This window comes from Camelus bactrianus, chromosome 6, assembly GCF_048773025.1.
Source record: "Camelus bactrianus isolate YW-2024 breed Bactrian camel chromosome 6, ASM4877302v1, whole genome shotgun sequence".
In the NCBI taxonomy this organism is placed as follows: Eukaryota; Metazoa; Chordata; class Mammalia; order Artiodactyla; family Camelidae; genus Camelus; species Camelus bactrianus.
In genome coordinates, this window is record NC_133544.1 from 79,822,727 (window position 1) to 79,840,845 (window position 18,119).

General features: G+C 37.8%; 1 protein-coding gene and 1 pseudogene across 2 annotated transcripts in view; one reads left to right on the plus strand and one right to left on the minus strand.

Moving 5' to 3' along the window:
* TRPM7 (transient receptor potential cation channel subfamily M member 7) overlaps nucleotides 1-16,106 on the minus strand; it is a 98,975-nt gene extending 82,869 nt beyond the window's left edge. For both annotated transcript variants that reach the window (XM_074366105.1, XM_074366106.1), the window contains exon 1: nucleotides 15,973-16,106. In XM_074366105.1, coding sequence (XP_074222206.1) covers nucleotides 15,973-15,975 — 3 coding nt within the window. In that variant the 5' untranslated portion in view covers nucleotides 15,976-16,106. The remainder of the gene's footprint in view (nucleotides 1-15,972) is intronic.
* Nucleotides 6,336-8,021, plus strand: LOC105077026 (large ribosomal subunit protein eL13 pseudogene; annotated as a pseudogene).
* Nucleotides 16,107-18,119: the final 2,013 nt, after the last annotated feature.

Genomic DNA, 18,119 nt, shown 5'->3' on the forward strand with positions numbered 1-18,119 from the left:
GGAATCTCTCTAGCTTTACTGTACTGGGAATACACCCGGCAAACATAACCTTGATTCAATCCAATTCCCCACCTATTCCATAAGGGCTTATGTACTATTAATATGACTACAGAACAAGCAAAACAATGCCCTCTGGTTTCACTTTAAAACCCTGACCACAAACCTCAAATGCCCCTTAAATGATACCCAACAATCACACTGTATTTCCCTGGTCCATTTTCTCATTCTCTTGTATGATTTCACACCATCTTCTCTCCTCAAATCTCCAACCCTCCTTCCCCATTCTAACTCTCAACTGATGACCTACTTCCCATTTCACTAAGAAAACTGAAGCAACAAGAAGAGGATGTCTACATACTTCTATCACATCTGTCCACCAATGAGTATGCATCCCCACTTTGCCCACACGTTCCTTCCTGTGACTGTGTTCCTATTCAAGTCCAGTCACTCCTCTTGTGTCCTAGATTCCACACCCTCACTAACCCTCCACCAATTCTCACTTAATTTCCCCCTCTTCTTTATTAACTCATTCCCATCAGCATGCTATTATTCTCCCCATTTTAAACACCACGAACCTTTTTTTTTTCAACTGAAGTGTAGTTGGTTTACACTGTTGTGTTAGTTTCTGGTGTACAGCATAGTGATTCAGTTATACATATGTGTGTGTGTGTGTGTGTGTATATATATATATATTTTCATGTTCTTTTTCATTACAGGTTACTACAAGGCATTTAAGTTCCCTGTGCTATACAGTAAGACCTTGTTGTTTATTTTATATATAGTAGTCTGTAACTGCTAATCCCAAACTCCTAATTTATCTCTCCCCAGCCTTTCCCTTTTGGTAACCAAATGTCTGTGCCACAAGATATTGAATATAGTTCCCTGTGCTATACAGAATGAACTTGCTGTTTATCTATCTTATATATATATATTAGTTAGTATCTGGAAATCTCGAACTCTCAATTTATCCCTTCCCACCCTCTTCTCCCACTGGTAAACGTAAGTTTGTTTTCTATGTCTACGTCTGTTTCTGTTTTGTAAATAAGTTCATCTGCAGCATTTTTTTTAGGTTCCATAAACACCACAAACTTTACTTGATTCTACTTGCTCCTCAAGCTAACACTCCACGTTTCTGCCTCCAACTACAGTAAAGATCATTGGAAAAACTGTTTCCCTTTTATCTTCTCTTCCCACACTTTCTAAAACCCACTCCATTCAGGCTTTCAAGGCAACCTTTCTCCTGAAATAAGCCTCAACAAGATCACTAATGACAATCTCTGAGTCCAAAGGTCAACTTACAGGACTCATCTCCATTGATACAACAGCAACATTTAACAAAATTCATCATTGTCATCTTCTTAAAACAGTTTCATCAGTTAGTTTAGTTTTCATTTTCTCTTCACTGGCCACTCCTTTTATCTCCTTGCTGATTCTTCCCTCTTCTCCCCAATCTTTGGACTTCTTTCTTTAATTATATTCACTCAGACTTTGGACTTCCTTTTTCCAATTATACTCACTCTTTAAGTGCTCACACCCAGTTTACCATCAATACACTAGATGACTCTCTAATTTACGTTTCCATGTCAGATCTTTCCCTGAACTCCATGCTCACATATCCACCTGCCTACTCAACAGCTTCATTTAGATATCTAACTGGCATCTCAAACTTAACATGGCCAAAATTGAGAACTGAGATCATCTTTCATCCAGACACTTACTTCTCATGAAGTCTTCTCCATCTTAGTAAATGGCAACTCTATTCTTCCATTTTTTTTTTTTCTAAGGCAAAAGATATGGCCGTGTCAGACTGCTGGTTCATTATTGCTACTCTGGCCCCTTCTCCCACTCTATGATAGTACACTGAAACCAGACAGCATCTGGACCTGAAGACAAGTCATTTATTCATGTGACTTCTGTTTGTAAGTTGAAAAAAAATATCATTTGGTAGTGCTGCTCTGACACATGATAATGTGAGGCTGAATTTCTATCAAAACCAACTTAATCTAAAGCTTTAAACTCATGAACTTTTCATTGAGCTCCTATTATTTAAAAATGCAGAATTTAGGGATGGCACTAAAATTATACTGTCTGATTTGTCATTTAAAGGGTTGCTTCTCTACTCTAGAAAAATTGGAACTGGTTTGTAAAAAAAAAAGTAGATTTGTGATTGTACTTACTATTATATTTTTACTGGCTGTTTGTTTATTAATTAATGAAATTCATAAACAGATAATAAAAAGTGAGGCAAAGATTTGTTTGGAATTTCTCCCTGTGAACTTTTCTGAAAACAAATGGCAATGACCACATCTAACATATCCAGATAACCTACTGAAATAATGGAAATAGACATTGCTCTAGTACCAACTAGTTTTTATTTAACTAAGTCATTTGCAGTTCATGAGCATACACCTAAAGCTTACAATGGGAATGAAAGATAGGCAAAAGGTGAATACAATATGAGCACATTTATTAACTATAATACAGTGGACGTTTCTAAGGAGTTCTATTAAGTAACAACTACTTGACAAAATAAGAAAATGTCTTGGGGGAAGACCTGGAAATATATAGGAGTAAATATATGCTATGGAATGCAGCCTTGTACAATTTAAATTCTCTTTTTTTCCCATCTTCCTTCTCTTGATAGGACAATTAAGAATAAACTGCAAACAAGCACAAGGGAAATTTGTGATGTGATAGGAATGTTTAAAACTGGGTTGTGGTGGTTATAAAACTAAATCTATTAAAAAGCCATCAAATGTGTATACTTACAGAGGGCAAATTCTATAATTTGTGTAATATTCCACAATAAAGCTGTTTAAAAGGTAGGGTAGGGTTACAAGACATGTAAAACAGAATGAGGAGGTCAAATGTATGTTTAATCAGAGTTCCAGAAGGAGAAAAGAGAAAGAATGGCCAAAGACTTAGACAAAGAAGTTACAAAATTGTCCAAAGTCACACAGTTAATAGTTTATCCTGGCTCTAAAGTCTCTACCAGCTTTTTAAGAGAAATTTAAGATAAGCATTTCAAAATCACTTCATGATGATATGCATTAAATAAGCACCTTTCTTACATCTTTCTTGAAACTACTGTGTAGAAATATATTAATCACTCTCAAAAGGGGAATGCCTATGTGATCACTCTGCATATAATTTTCTGAACATGGAGAAAAACAGAAAGAGAAGAAGGACTAACGTATCTTTCCTAAAAGTTATTAATAGTTAACTACTGCTAACCAGTATTAGCTTTTCCTCTTTTCTTTCTCCAATTTTACTCCCACCAGTAGTCTGCCTGAAGCAACTCTAACTATAGCTTTTAAACCCAGGTGGAGATAAGGATGGAAGAATCAGATCAATAGATTTCAAAACTAATTGTTCTACAGCAATGAACTAACACCATAGTTAAGTCTAAATGTTAGCCTGCAAAACTTTGGATAGTTATTAACTGAAATACTCATAAAAATGAATCAAAGGTATACACTTTTCATAGCTTACATCTTCCTAGTAAATGTAAATAAAAATATTTTCCCTGACATTTTAATTTAAGAGATAGTTACACACAGAAGGAAAACAAATCCCAAGCAGCATTTAACATACAGAATGATCAGAGCTCTCTTTAGGAAGGCTAATCTGGCAAGCAGACAAGTAAAAGTAAGCTAGAGCCACCAAACAGTGTTTTAGAGAGGGGCAATGGGAGCCTGGACTAGTAAAGGAATGGATACAACATATGATTTCTAAATCCTTCAGTTTAACATAATGCCTTATAAAAAATAAACACTAAAGATGGATTATTAAACAGTTCTGGTTTCTAGTCCTTTCTTCAAATCTGCCTCTGCAATTATTTTCCAACAACATATGCAACTCATCAGGGCCCAGAGGAACACCTTTGCCCTTAAACTAATGCTTCCTTCAATTTCCCCACTTCTTAGAGAAGCACAGCTATCCTCTAAATGGGGGGGTCAACAAATTCTTTCTATAAAGGGCCAGATGTAAATATTTTACTTTTTGGACTACATACTGTCTCTGCCACATATTTTCTTTTGTTTTTTAACCATTAAAAAAAAGTGTAAGAACCATTTTCAGCTCAAAGCCATACAGAATAGGCCTTGGCCAGATCTGGTAGACCTGGCATGTTTGCCAACCAAGGCTCTAAATCCCACAAAAGTTCCCATAAAAAACTCATGATCCCACTGAGTCAATTCAATCTAACTAGTATTGTGCCAAGCCCTTCAGAGTCTTCCCCCACACTGCTTCCTGGATATTACTAATGTCCCTTCTACCAGTCCTACAGTCCCAACAGATTCTGGCATTAAGAGAGGCTTTTCAATGAGGGGGGAAAGAAGAGGGGCTAAAGAGTTTTAGATGCACATTCAGTTATTTTTCCTGGAGGAATTTCAATAGAAGAACCATTTAAATAACCCATATGGATGTACCCATAAAACCTAAATATCACTGAGCAAAAAAAATCTAGTGTTTGAGTATGCGTATCTAGCTTTTTTCCAGAAATAATGGTCTTTTCCAATCATTACCAACCTAAGACACTTTGGTCACTTGTAGTACTCATTTTTGTCAGTATTTTGTGATAAAATATAAAACTACTCAAAATAGATATGTTGTTATATTTCAGGACCTAGTACAACTCTTGTTGACAAGTTAGTTCCATTTTATGATTCTTGTTAAAAATATAAACAGCCAGTACTAACTCTTAAAACCTCAGACCTTCCACAGTAGTCTCTAATTGGCAAATTCATCCACAACTTTAGCCAAAACCATTTGCCAAAAGTCACTTAAAAGTGTCACTTTGATGCTCACAAATTTTTACCAAATTTTGTGCCTACACAAATACGCATTAACATTAGCATATTTCAAAACTATCTCCTACAGCTTTTCCTACCTTAATTATTTACCAATTTTATTTCAAGGGCTTACTGCCTCTCATTCTATCTGTGTAAACACCAAATGTAAATATATTCTTCCCACATACAGCATTCTTGTTGTTTATGGCCTTCATTTATTACATTAGGGATCAGTAGGAATTGGCTTCCTATATCTGATAGTCACATATCCCAGCTAATAGTTGTAAATCCTTCCCAATGATAGGTTTCTGCAATTTCTGAAATTCTGAGTTTCTGCTCTGCCATCACTTATCCGATCAAATGTTCCCTGGATTATAAATACATATAAAAATTCCTAATTTTGTATTTCATCTTTTGCTAGGCTGCAGTACTGCATTTTACCAAAAGGTGGCACAGTACAAACAAAAATCTGAAAATTCCTAAATTTAAGTGTTTTAGGTAAAGTAAAAACTATAACCACAGAAGGTTAGCAAAATGAGGAAATTTAAAGACAACTTAGTGATCTTCAGTGATTAAAGAGCAGATTCTGGAGTCACAGTAAACTGTTAGAATTCTAGCGCTGTTGTCTGTACTACTGATGCAACCTTAAGCAAGTTTCTGAATTTGTTTCCTTACCTGTAGAATAGAATAACAGTACCCATTTCACAATGTTGCTCTAAAGATTATGATCCACGCCAGGTGTTTTGACAAAATGCCTCACACAGTCATAGTTCAACAATGCTTCAAAATTCCATAAATTATACATTCTTCCTATCTGTCTCCCAGCACATATGTAATAAATAAAACTTCTAACCACATCCTACTCTTCAAACAAATCAGTACCAACACATCCTTCTTGCCTAGATGCTGATAGCAAATAACGGGGAAAAAAATTAGAGATTGTCTCAAAAATTCTACTTCAAAGTAACACGTGAAAATCAATTTATTTTTATAACTAAATATACTCTGATTCTATATATTAATATTAGAAAGGAGTTTCCAGTTACAGAGGTTCTATTGGACTAACCCTCCCACAGGTAACAACTATAAACTCAGAACAAAATAAAAACAAATTAAAAAAACTATTTAATGGCACTGAAGAGGCAACCAAAAGCAGGCAGCAATCAAATCAAGTCTATACTTAGGACAAAGGAACACTGAGTTTCCCATTTTCTGCCTGAAGACAGGCCCCACTCCAAACCCACTAAGCTGCTAAAACACCAATAGAAATCTCAGTCTTACTGGTTTGAAGAAGCAGTGTACCAAATTCAAGTGACAAGAGCAGCTGAAAAATCCTGCAAAGGACAGAGTCAGAAAAGGAGCCCTAAATGCTGCAGATTAATTCTGCTCAAGTCAAGCTGACCAATGAATTATGTATACATGGGGCAGACTCCAAGCAACTCAGTTAAGAATAAAATAACTGAACAGATATTTTTGCTGCCCACTGGAGACAGAGTTTAGAATTTGAGTAGTCTGTAAGTTAATCAACTACTATCTTAGTCTGCTTTGGCTGACATAACTAATACTGTAAGACTTTTTGTCTTCAACAACCAAAATTCATTTTCTCACAGTTCTAGAGACTAGAAACTAAGATCAAGGTGCCAGTACAGTCTGTGTCTGGCAGGAGCTCTCTTCTTGGATTACAGACAGCTGTCCAATCACTGGTGTCCTCACAGGATGGGGAGAGGGAGCAAGCTCCCTGGTGTCTTTTCATATAAGGTCCCTATCTTCATGACCTCATCTAACTCTAATTACCTTGGAAAAGCTCTATTTCCAAATACCATCAACACTGAATTGTGGGAGGGCACATTCATAACAACTACTTAAAATAAAAATCATTAGTCTTCATAGGAATATAACAGAACCCAGAGTCTCTACAAGGTAACATTCACAAAGTCTAGGATACAATTCAAAATTACTAGATACAAGAAGAAACAGGAAAATGTGACCCAAACTCAAAAGAAAGAGCAATCACATTAAAAGAGGGTCTGCCTACTAATAAAATGCAATAGCTTAAAAAAGTTAAATGACACTAGAGATCTAGAAATTTGGAGTTACATGATAATTATATAGGTCAACATGCTGGCCAACAATGGTACAATGACAAAGAAAAATTAGGCTAGCCTGAAGCAAAATGCTGAAAATGGCTGGTACCCTGTGACTTCCTCTATCAGAGTCTAATTCTTTGACCTCCTGGCACTCTCACAGGCCCTTACTCTAGTTCTGCTCTTACTCTTAACTGGCTGCCAACTACTTAACTAATTACTACTTAGATATCATCGATAATTCAAATGGAAACCACTTGAACAGGTTTTAGAGACGTCACTGAAAAGCCTCTTTGGAATGACAGCTGGAAAAGTTTTATATATTAAAAAAATTAAATGGACCTTTCCCTGGCCGTGCACCCTTGGAGGAGGCCTGTCAACCGCAGCCATGGTGTCCAACCAGATTGGCATTATCCTGAAGCCCACTTCCACAAGGGCTGGCAGTGGTGCGTGGCCACGCAGTTCAACCAGGTGGTGTGCAAGATCCACAGACTCAAGGCCTGGCAGGCCAAGGCATGCCCCATCACCCTGCCCTGGCATCCAGCCCGCTGCGGCCCATGGTGAGATACCCCACAGTGAAAGTACCACACCAAGGTGCACACTGGCAGAAGCTTCAGCCCAGAGGAGCTAAGGGTGGCCAACATCCACAAGAAGTGGCCTGGACCACTGGGATCTCAGTGGATCCAAGGTGGTGAAACAAGAGCATGAAAACCCTGCAGGCCTACGTGCAGCAGCTGAAGGAGTATAGCTCCAAGCTCATCCTCTTCCCCAGGAAGCCGTCATCCCCCAAGAAGGGAGACAGCTCTGCTGAAGAGCTCAAACTGGCCACCAGCGGATGGGACCAGTCATACACGTACGGAACGTCTACGAGAAGGAGAAAGCTAGAGTCATCACAGAGGAGAAGAACTTCAAGGCATCTGCTAGACTCTTCATGGCCAGTGCCAACATCCAGTTCTTTGGCATCTGGGCAAAAAGGGCCAAGAAAGCTGCAGAAAAACATGTTGAAAAGAAAAAACAAAGTGCTGTTGGCAACTTGTGATTTAAAAAAAAAAAAATTTAATGGAGTCAGATTCAGATCATGACTATGTAAAGAGAATCCTACTACTGTATCCAATCTTATTTTCTGTTGGTTTTGTTTTCCTGCTGACCTCATGGAGACTGCCAACCTGACTGCTTAACAGCCCAATATTACCCCCAAATTAAGGGATAGAAAACGTCTGATAAAGAGAAGTCTGAGCAGTTGCCATCGTGCCACACCACGATGTTAAGATGTTAAATAAATGAAGTCCAAGATGTTAAATAAATGAAGATTAGGCACACTGAGTCAAAAAGTAGCCAACCTCAATTTAGCTCAAGCTGCAGTAATTTTTTCAAGTATTCCAGATAAAGTCTTACCTAGAAGAATTCATTTTACCATAAAGAATTACTATTAAAATGAAAATGGATCAGACTCATTGTTTTAGGAGAAAAAAAGATAATAAGTATGTTAGCAAAAAAAAAAAAAAAGAAACATTAAATTTCTTATGCTAAGTCAAGAAATTTTACTTAGATACCTAAGATTGTTTAAAAAAAAAAAGGGGGGGAAACAAACGTACTGACACAGAAGACAAACAGGGTAATGGAACAAATCTCTTAGAAATAGAAACTTACATTTAAGGAAATTTGGTATGTGATTGAGAGAGCAATACAAATCAAAAGAAAATATGAACCATTATGTTATATGTATAGGAATTCTTACATTAGAATCCAAAAAGGAATACTAGGCAGATTAAAATCAAAATGTAAAAAGCAAAACTTCAAAACTTCTACCAAAAAATAAATTTAAAATGTTCTGATCTCAAGATAAGAAAAAGTACACACTATAAAGAAAATATGGATACATTTCCACACTAAAATTAAAAACTAATTTTACAGCAACAACTTAAAAATAAGTAAATAGCTTACCATTATTAACAAAGTGAAAAAAATTTTTAAAGCTAAACTGGAGCAGATATTCGTAGGGCTTAAGACCAAAAAACAAAAAGAAAAGTATTCAGAATACATAAAAAAACTTCTACAGATTAAAAAAAAAAAAGGAATCCATTAGAAAACTGAGAAAAGCAATTCACCAAAGAGTAGGTAACCACAGCCCAAAACTTGTAACCTGAAATGACACTCATCATTATTGGTGACCAAGGACATGCAAATTAAAACGATGAGGAACTATTTCACATTCATGAGTCTGGATAAATAAAAGAACCTAATGAATTAAGTGTTGACAAAGATGTTGGGGAAAAAAATGGGATCTCTCATATACTTCTAGGGGAGTGGAAAATGGACAACTACTCTGGTCAACACTTTGGCAATACCTAGAGTTGAAGATGCACATATCCTATGACTTAGCAATTCTACTTCTAGATATACATGTACATAAGATGATACATACAAGAATGTCACAAAGTACTTTGTAAAAAACTGGAAATAATCTAAATGCCCAATAACAGTAAATGGACAACATAGAGCATATTCCTGTAATGGAGTAATATATAGCAGCTGAAAGTGACAAACTAAATGTTACGTGAATTAATCTCAAAACCAAATGTTGATTAAAAAGAAAAAAACCCAATAAGCTACAAGGATATATTGTACAGCAGAGGGCACAAAGACTATTTCATAATAACTTTAAATGGAGTATAATCTGTAAAAATACTGAATCACTATGGTATACATGAAACGAATACAATATTGTAAATCAACTATTGTTCAATTAAAAAAAGAAAAAAACCCTAAGATCCACAAAAAGATACATAATTCCATGTACATAAAAATTAGGAATACCAAAAGTCCACTACATATTACATATACTTTATGTAACATTACAAAAGCATCCAAAGGAACAATAAAGGCTAAACTTAGGATGATGATTACATCTGCAGAAGTGAAAAGTGGAATAGCATTTTGACAGGGTACATCAAATTTTATCTGTAATATTTTACTTCTTAAGCTGGGTGATAGGTACATCAATGTCTGCTATATTATGATCTATACACTTTCATACACTTGAACTCTGTAACAAAAAAAGTTACCAGAGAACTCAAATTGTACACATTTATTTTAAAATATTATATATTTGAAATCAAATAGTACAATTTAAATTCTTCACTGTTATTCCTGGCTCCTTGTTACCTAATAAAATATTTTTCCAAAAGCAGTAGAATCTTGAATTAAATGGATCTATCACATACACCTAATTCAAAGAAAATTATTATGTTTTCAGATGATGCCACAAAAATTAATCTCTAAAAGAAAAATCTAGAGAAAATATCAGGACATTCTCTATTACAAAACTCGAGCCTTTGCATTGTCAGTTAACTGGAGCAACCTATCCTCTATCCCTGAGTAGTGTGATGATACTTTGTTGATTCATTCACGATAGGCTTCGATGGTTTTTATTAATGAGTTCTACCCATAACAGAAATCTATTTATAGCTTACTTAATGATTTTTCCAATCTACTAAAGGTCCCCTCAGAATAGTAAATCTTTGCACTTTGTCAAAATACAAAGTATATAACTGAGTTATAAATAACCTATCCTGAAGTTACTACACAGAAATCTGGTAGTAAAGGAAATTCTACCAGGTTTTATAGTATTTGAAGAAAATATGGTATAATAAATGTTTCTAAAGGTAACATTTTTTTAAATGACCTTAACTTTTTTACTTAACATGACACCTGTCATCTGACATCTCACTAATACACATGGCCCTGAATAACAAGATCCTTCTCCAGGTTTCCATAATTTGGCAAGTCAGTACCGACTCTACCACTTATTAGCTATGACCTTTGGTGAATGATTCTGCCTCTCTGTTCTTTATGGAAATACTGGAGAGAGGGAGAAAAAAACGTCTACTCCATAGTTTTCTTGAGAGTGATATATGTAATTGATATATGCAAAGCATTTTAAACAATGGCCACAGCTAAATGCTAATACATGTTAACTAATATTATGAAAATCTGTCTAAAGCCTATTACACATACTTGAATATTGGTTATGGTAAATTATACTCTTAAAGACAAGGAAGACCACTGGTTCACATACTGAAGAGTAATTTACAGCTCTAGCTTTCTTTTCCAGTTAATGTTTCTTCAGTCTCCTCTTTATAGCAATAGTCTGCTTTCCAGATAACTTTCCTTCCATCACTTCGAATGTACTACCAGACTGTCAGAGGAAAGTAGGAAACTAAGCCTATTAAATTTCACTTTGCACGTATTTTTCAATCAGTGAACTCTGGGCTCAAGGTTGCTATATTCCTGATAATGGCTTGGCTCAAAAGCTTTTTTCCTTTCTATAGGGATTTGGGTTTCCAAAGGTTGATGTTTCCAGAAGTCTAGCAGCTGGATAGCTGCGGTGTTAAGTTATCAACATGTTTTCATGATGCAAGGAGAGACAAACAGTGTTTCACAGACTTTAATACTCCTGAGGTCAAGTAGGGGAAAGATTATCATCTGACTTTTACAGAGACAGTAAAAGTGATGCTCATAAAAGAAGGTGACTTGGCAAAGATACTTAGGTGAAGAGTCAAATTCATCAATCTCAAAGAACTGCTTACCTCCATACACCAAAATTTCTTCAACAGAGTTCTAAAACCTTTAATTGGTCAGGAAACTAAACACACATTCCCCAAAAAGATCCAGAATAATTTTCTAAATCCAAGGTGAACCAAACTGAAGGGTCAACAAAATATCTAAAAGTAGTAATTTAACTCAAATTAGAATCAATCATTTTTATAAAGATAAACTAGAAGAGGTCCATTCTCCAAGTTACAAATTTCATATACATTCAAACTAATCTAGTAACTGCAAAGCCCCTTCTAAAAGTGACACATATCTAAGTTCTTTTATATCAATTCACACAAATAACTCAGTTCAAATTTCCACAGATAGCCAAACGTTGCTCATTTTTTAAACTAATCTCAACCACTCTGAACTTTGCCTCCAGGCACCAAACTTAAAACAAGCACTGAAAGAGCAGTCACTTAAAAAAAAGAAAAAAAAAAAAAAAAAAAAAAAAAAGACTGTAAAATGTAATCATATGCTGAAAGGCTCTCCTCAAAATAAAAGGAAAATATAAACCCAGAATGAAATAACTGAGCAACGGCTATAATCATCAACGGCTACTATGTGAAGTCTCATGGGGAACTTCACAACTGAAGAACAGGCAGCTGACAACACCAATCCACTGGTCAATCTTAACATCAAAAAAGAAAAACAACCAGACAGCTTGTTCCTCTTAAGGTGATGCAATATAAAACATATAACACTACCTGTGAAGGAGTCTTGCCAAAACATCAAACTAGAATCTGACAGTCTTTAACCACTAGTTCACAGGAAATACAGAGGAGAAAGGAACGTGTTACATGATGCTGTACAGATGCAATCAAAAAAATCAAAATTGTGGGAAATTCTACAAGGCAAATGACCTAGATTTTCTTTTTTTCCATTAAATATGGTAAATCACAAGACAAAAAAAAGGAGAGGTACTAGGGACTGAAAGGTTTATTTATCAAACAAATGCTGTGTAGAATTCTTTGGATCCTGATTCAAACAAACCAACTTAAAAAAAAATGAGACAATCAGGGAAATAAGCTGAATATTTAATGATACTAAAGAATTATTAATTTTAGGTATGCTAAAAGTACTGTGGCTAAGTTAAAAGTCTTCACATTTTTAGAGGTACAAATAATGAAGTATTTATAGATGGACTATGTCTGGGATTTGCTTTTAGATTATTCAGTTGAGGGAGATTGAGGATAATAGAAGAAACAATATTCACATGTTTCAAACTGTTGATATGGGTCCTGGGTATACGGTGATTCACTTTACTGTTCTATCTTTGTATGTTTGAAATCTCCCATGTTACAACGTTAAAGAAAGAAGAATATCAGAACAGTACATCAAAAATTTCTACGATTGGCAGAACTCTCAACTTTTAGAAGTGCTCGCTTCAACAGACTTACAAGTGCTCGCTTCAATAGACTTCAAAGTGCTTGGTTCAACAGACCAAAATCAAAATAAAAAATGCACATTTTAAGTATTACCTTTAAGTACTACATTTGCACATATTACATAATTATTTCAACTATTACATGTTTTCATTTTGCGTCTGGTTCTTATTATTGACATTTGCCCACACGCACACTCACACAACACACAATTCCACCAAAGGCACCAAGTTCTGAATATTCTAACTCCTAAACATTTCAATTAGTTCCTTCTTTTCCTCTATTACTTCTTGATTTCAAGCCCTCAACACTTTAATCAGAGTCCTGCTACAGTCTCCTCCTTACTGGTCTCGCTCTTTTCAGTTTAAACTGACACTAATTCACCCACCATATTGTTTCCTTAAGTAGATCCCCAATACCTCCAGAATAAAATACAAACTTCTTTGCATGACATACATTGCCCTCAAGAAACTGGTCCTTACCTATCTTCACAACACTCTCACTAGTACTTATATCATCCCATACTCCACTCACTCTAAACTAGGTACAGTACTTGTATAGTAGATCCCAGGATAAAGTATGACGCTCTCCTCTTCTGAAGCTCAGTTCCCTTAGACGAAAACCAATTCTACATCCCTTCTAGTTCCAGATTAACTAATTCCTATTGCCTCACAAGATTCACCTCTACAAGCCTTTGTAAACCTACCCAAACCTTCCCTTTTTCTCTTCCTGACTACCCTATACTTTCACAGTAAACTATGCAATAATATCACACGACTCTTGTTTTTTTGCATATGTATACTGCCCTTCAAGACAGAGTATCACAGAGCCTGCAACACAGTAGACACTAAATGTTCGTTTTATAAAGTAATGTATGTATCTTCCACTGATAACAGTTTATATAAATCTAAAGTGTAAGCTGTTTCAAAGTGGGAAACTTGTGTAATACATCTTTGGCACTCCAGTGCCTATCACAGTGCGTGGAATATATTAAACAGTAAGTGTTTGCCAAATGAATAAAACAAATATTTCCAGTAACTATGGTATATAATTTTGTAAAAAAAAAAACTTTATTCCACTCCAATTTAACTTGTCTTTCTTGGAATTTTATTTGTTTTGGATTTTTTTTTTTTAGGCAGTTGGTTGACTAGTTTTGAAGCTTTTCAAAATGCAGAACATTTCTGTATGCTTTCTCTTAGTTTCAAAGAAGAAACTGATTACCAAAAAGGTCTTAAACAAGAATTTATAATAAGAATTATATACTGTAGCTACAACATACTTAGATGAACTTTTAGGTCACTTTTGACCCAAAAGTTGAGGAGGCTCAACAAATCATCATTATTAGAGAACCTCAGTCTTACGTTACCCTAAAGGTTCACCATAATTTAATTGGAAATTGTAAGGAAAGCCATACAACTCAATAGGAGTCAAAACTCAAGCTACGTTAAAAACTAAAATTTGATTTTTAATTTCAAATTTTAAAGTGATAATTTCTCCTTGTAGACAATGCTGTATACAAACATATGGTCTGAGGAGCACATTTGCTGTAAAAGACTGGACATAAATGGAAAAGCAATAGACACAGGAGAAATTCAGACTACATCTTGATTTTTGAAGGCTAGGTTTCAAAGTATATAGATACCAAGGCACTAAGAGGCTGGATTTAAGAAGAACACCTGAGGTAAGACTAAGAATTACTTTCACTAGAAAGTAACTAGAAACAAAGTCGTCTGGTTGCTTTAACAAAGCAGTAGGAAGCAAAGGCTTAGGATGATGAATCATCTTCATTTCCATTTTCTAACGTATATAAATTTTTTTCAAAATATTTAAATGATATGTTCAAATGTATGCTATTTATCACCTAAAAAAAAGGAAAACTAGACACATCACTTCAAAGTCAGGATTAATGGCTTGCTTTTTTAAATAAAAGGCACTTTCATTCAACTTTTCCCCCCAAAAGAGACTCCCTTAAAATTCATTAAATAATAAATGTTAAAATCTAATGTCGGTAGAGAAACTTAAAAATTCTTGTTTTAAAAATTACGAAGAAAGGCAAAATGACTGTTTTACTGACCTTACATTACAAAAAAAAACAGTGGGAAATAGTGGAAGGTGCACTATTTATTCAAAGTATAACAATATTCGTGGTTTCAATTTTGTATGGGACTTGAATTAGTTTCTAAAGAAAAGTAAACCGGCCAGACTCCGGCAGAGGGATAGTTCTTTGCAAGAAGCCTATCTAGTTCAAGTACTGACCAGGAATATCTAGCCCGCTCTTCGAATCTCTGATCTAAATGGCTTTCTTTGCAAGAAATCTTTTAATTTTATTTCTGACCTTAACAAAAAGCTTTACCAAAAGCTGCAATGCGCCGCATCCCTCTCTCTCTCTCTCTCTCTCTCTGTACCTTCAATTTAAAACACGATCAACCCTTCTTAGGGCAACGGATGAGGTTGGTCGACATAAACCCATGCCTCGGTACCTACAGCAGTACCCTGATAAAATCCTTAATTCTTGCTAAAGAAAATTCCACACCTGATCTAGCGTCAGTATCATCAAATCCCTCCCCTTAGGCTCTAAAGGGAAAAGGTACCTGTGGAGTATACGCTGCGCAGCAAACAAGGCACAGCTCCAGCTCCGTGTCCTCTATCCCTTTTTTGTTCCCTCCCAGCACTTTTCCTCCCCTTCCATGCAGAACTTGAGCAGAGCTTTTGGCTCCCTTATCTGCCAGCAACAAGCGCCAGGAGGAACGCGCTCCCGGGAGATGCAGAGCTTGGAGGCTGAGCGCTGCGTCTGGCGCGCTGCGGCCACTCGGCTCAGCCAGGTCCTCCCTGGCTCGCGCCTCTGCCGCCCTGAGGAGCCGGCGCCCGGGGTCCGCTCAGGGGATTCCCGCGACGAGCCGTCGCGCCAGATTCGCTACCTGCTTCCTGCCCCTCACCGCGAATGAACTGCACTCCCGTCCCGCCAGGGCAAGTCCGGAAGCCTCAAGGCAATTCGGGGATCCTTCGCCCCAAGAAGCGCGGCGCCGCGCACACGCTTGCCTGCCGAGCCCTCCCCCTTCCCTGCCCGCAACCCCCAGGACCATTCCCCCGCCGGGGCCTGCGTGGGTCCAGTACCATTCTCCTCACGGGGCGGACTCCGGAAGGGCAGCAACTCCACCTCCTCCTCCTCCGCGGCCTGCAGCCATCTATCGGGAAGCGTCTCCGGAGGCGGCAGCAGAGGCCGCCGGACAAGGACAGCCCAGGGAAACCTTCTCAGAACTAACTCAGCAGCGGCGCTAGCAGCAGAAGCCGAGTCTTTCATAATTGTGCGACCAACTCCTCCGGGTGACTGGCCACAGGGACGCGCCCGCGCCCGCCTCCGCCGGCGACGGGGCTGGAGACAGACCACGTGAGGGGCGCGTCGTGTGCGTCGCCGCCCGCGGGCCGGGTCACGTGGAGGGCGCGCGCTCCCTCGCTTCCAGGCCGCCTCCCTGCGCGCCGCGCGCACGCGCCGGCCACGAGCGCTCCCGCCCCCACCGCCCCAGGTTTCTTGAGTTGGGGAGGCTGTTCTCGCCAGATCCCCGTGGGATTACTACGCGGGACTCGCACAAACACCTGTCTCGGCTCCTTGAGTGGAACTTAAGGAAGCGATAGTTGAAAGCTGAGGTTCCAGGCCGCTGGGCTCTAGCATGGTGTTGCGGCGTGTTATCTCCGCTAACTGGGCCTGGCCGCTGCGCTCTGGAGCAGCGCTCCCCAGCCCCTTCGCTGTGCCTCAGAGAGGGTGGAGGCCTTAAATATGACTCTCTCCTGGTCCAAAAGGCAAAATCATCTTACCCCAAATCATGTTCTTCCTCTAGCTTCCCCTGTCACTGCCAGCAGAAATTCTTCAGGCTTTATCTATGGGCACTATCTTTTCCCTCCGGAGATAACCGCCCTCAGGCAAGTACACACCACACGCCTTAACCAAACACTGGATTGGTTTCCCCTGTCTTTTCCTTTGGTGTCACACCAGCCCAGGTTTGACTATTAGGGATAGTTGACTAAATGTTGCTTTTCACACTCCTGAAAATTTTCGAGAGTTCCTTCGTCTGACCCTCTGTGATCTGACTCTATCTTGTCTCTTTTTTGAAAACAGCTTTATTGAGGAATGATTGACCTGCATAGCTACGCAAATTTAAATGTACAACTTGACAAGTATTGACATATGTATACATCCATGAAACATTACATTCAAGACAGCGGACATATTTATTACCCCCAAGTTTCCTCCTGCCGGTTATAATTCCTCCATCCTGTCCACATCCTGCCCCGCATCCCTGAGCAACTACTGATCTGCCTTAGTCACTGTAGATCAGTTTGTACATTTGAGAGTTTTGGGTAATGGAGTCATACTTCAGGTACCCTTTTTTTGGAGGAGGGGGTTGGCTTCCTTCACTCAGCATAGACGTAACCTTTTAAACGTTTTAAATACAGTTCACTGAAGTGGGATCCTCTCTTCAGCAAAACTGATCCACCCTTTGTTTTCCCTAACAGGCTTTGGCCATGCTTGTGAACAGTCTTCAGGTACAGGTATCCCCTGGAGATAGTTCCGGACCATTGCAATAAAGTGAATATTGCAATAAAGTGAGTCAGACAAATTTTTTGGTTTCCCAGGGCATATAGAAGTTATGTTTACGTTATACTATAGTCTCTTGAGTGTACAATAGCTTTATGTCTTAAAAAAAGTACATACATTTATTTTAAAATATTTCATTTCTTAAAAAATGTTAACCATCATCTGACAACACATTGTTGCCAGAAAACTTCGTTTCATACAAACAAAACAAAACAAAATGCCATGTCTCCGAGGTGTGATAAAGTGAAGGGCAATTAAACAAGTTATGCCTGTATTGAGCATTTCTTCCCCCTCTGGTAGGTCCAGCAGAACCAAGGTTAAAAAAATGTTTTAATACATGTGTCATGCCTTTCCTACAAGATTATCAGCCCCTTGGGGCTGGGATCTTGGCTAATTTATGCATACATTCAATAAATGTTTATTTTCTAGATCTCGGCTGGGCCTACACATTTCCTGCCTGTAGGGAGTTTATAATCTAGAAAGGGGAGACAAACTAGAAAATCAAAATACAACGAGGTAAAAGTGCTTTGTTCTCCTTGGCCTTTGTGTCTCTGACCCAAACACAAAACCCAACACTTGTTTTGTACCCGTAACAAGTACCTCATCCCTTATTTGGATGATGTAGGAAGGAAACAAGAACAGCTTCATGACACTTGGATCTCCAGAA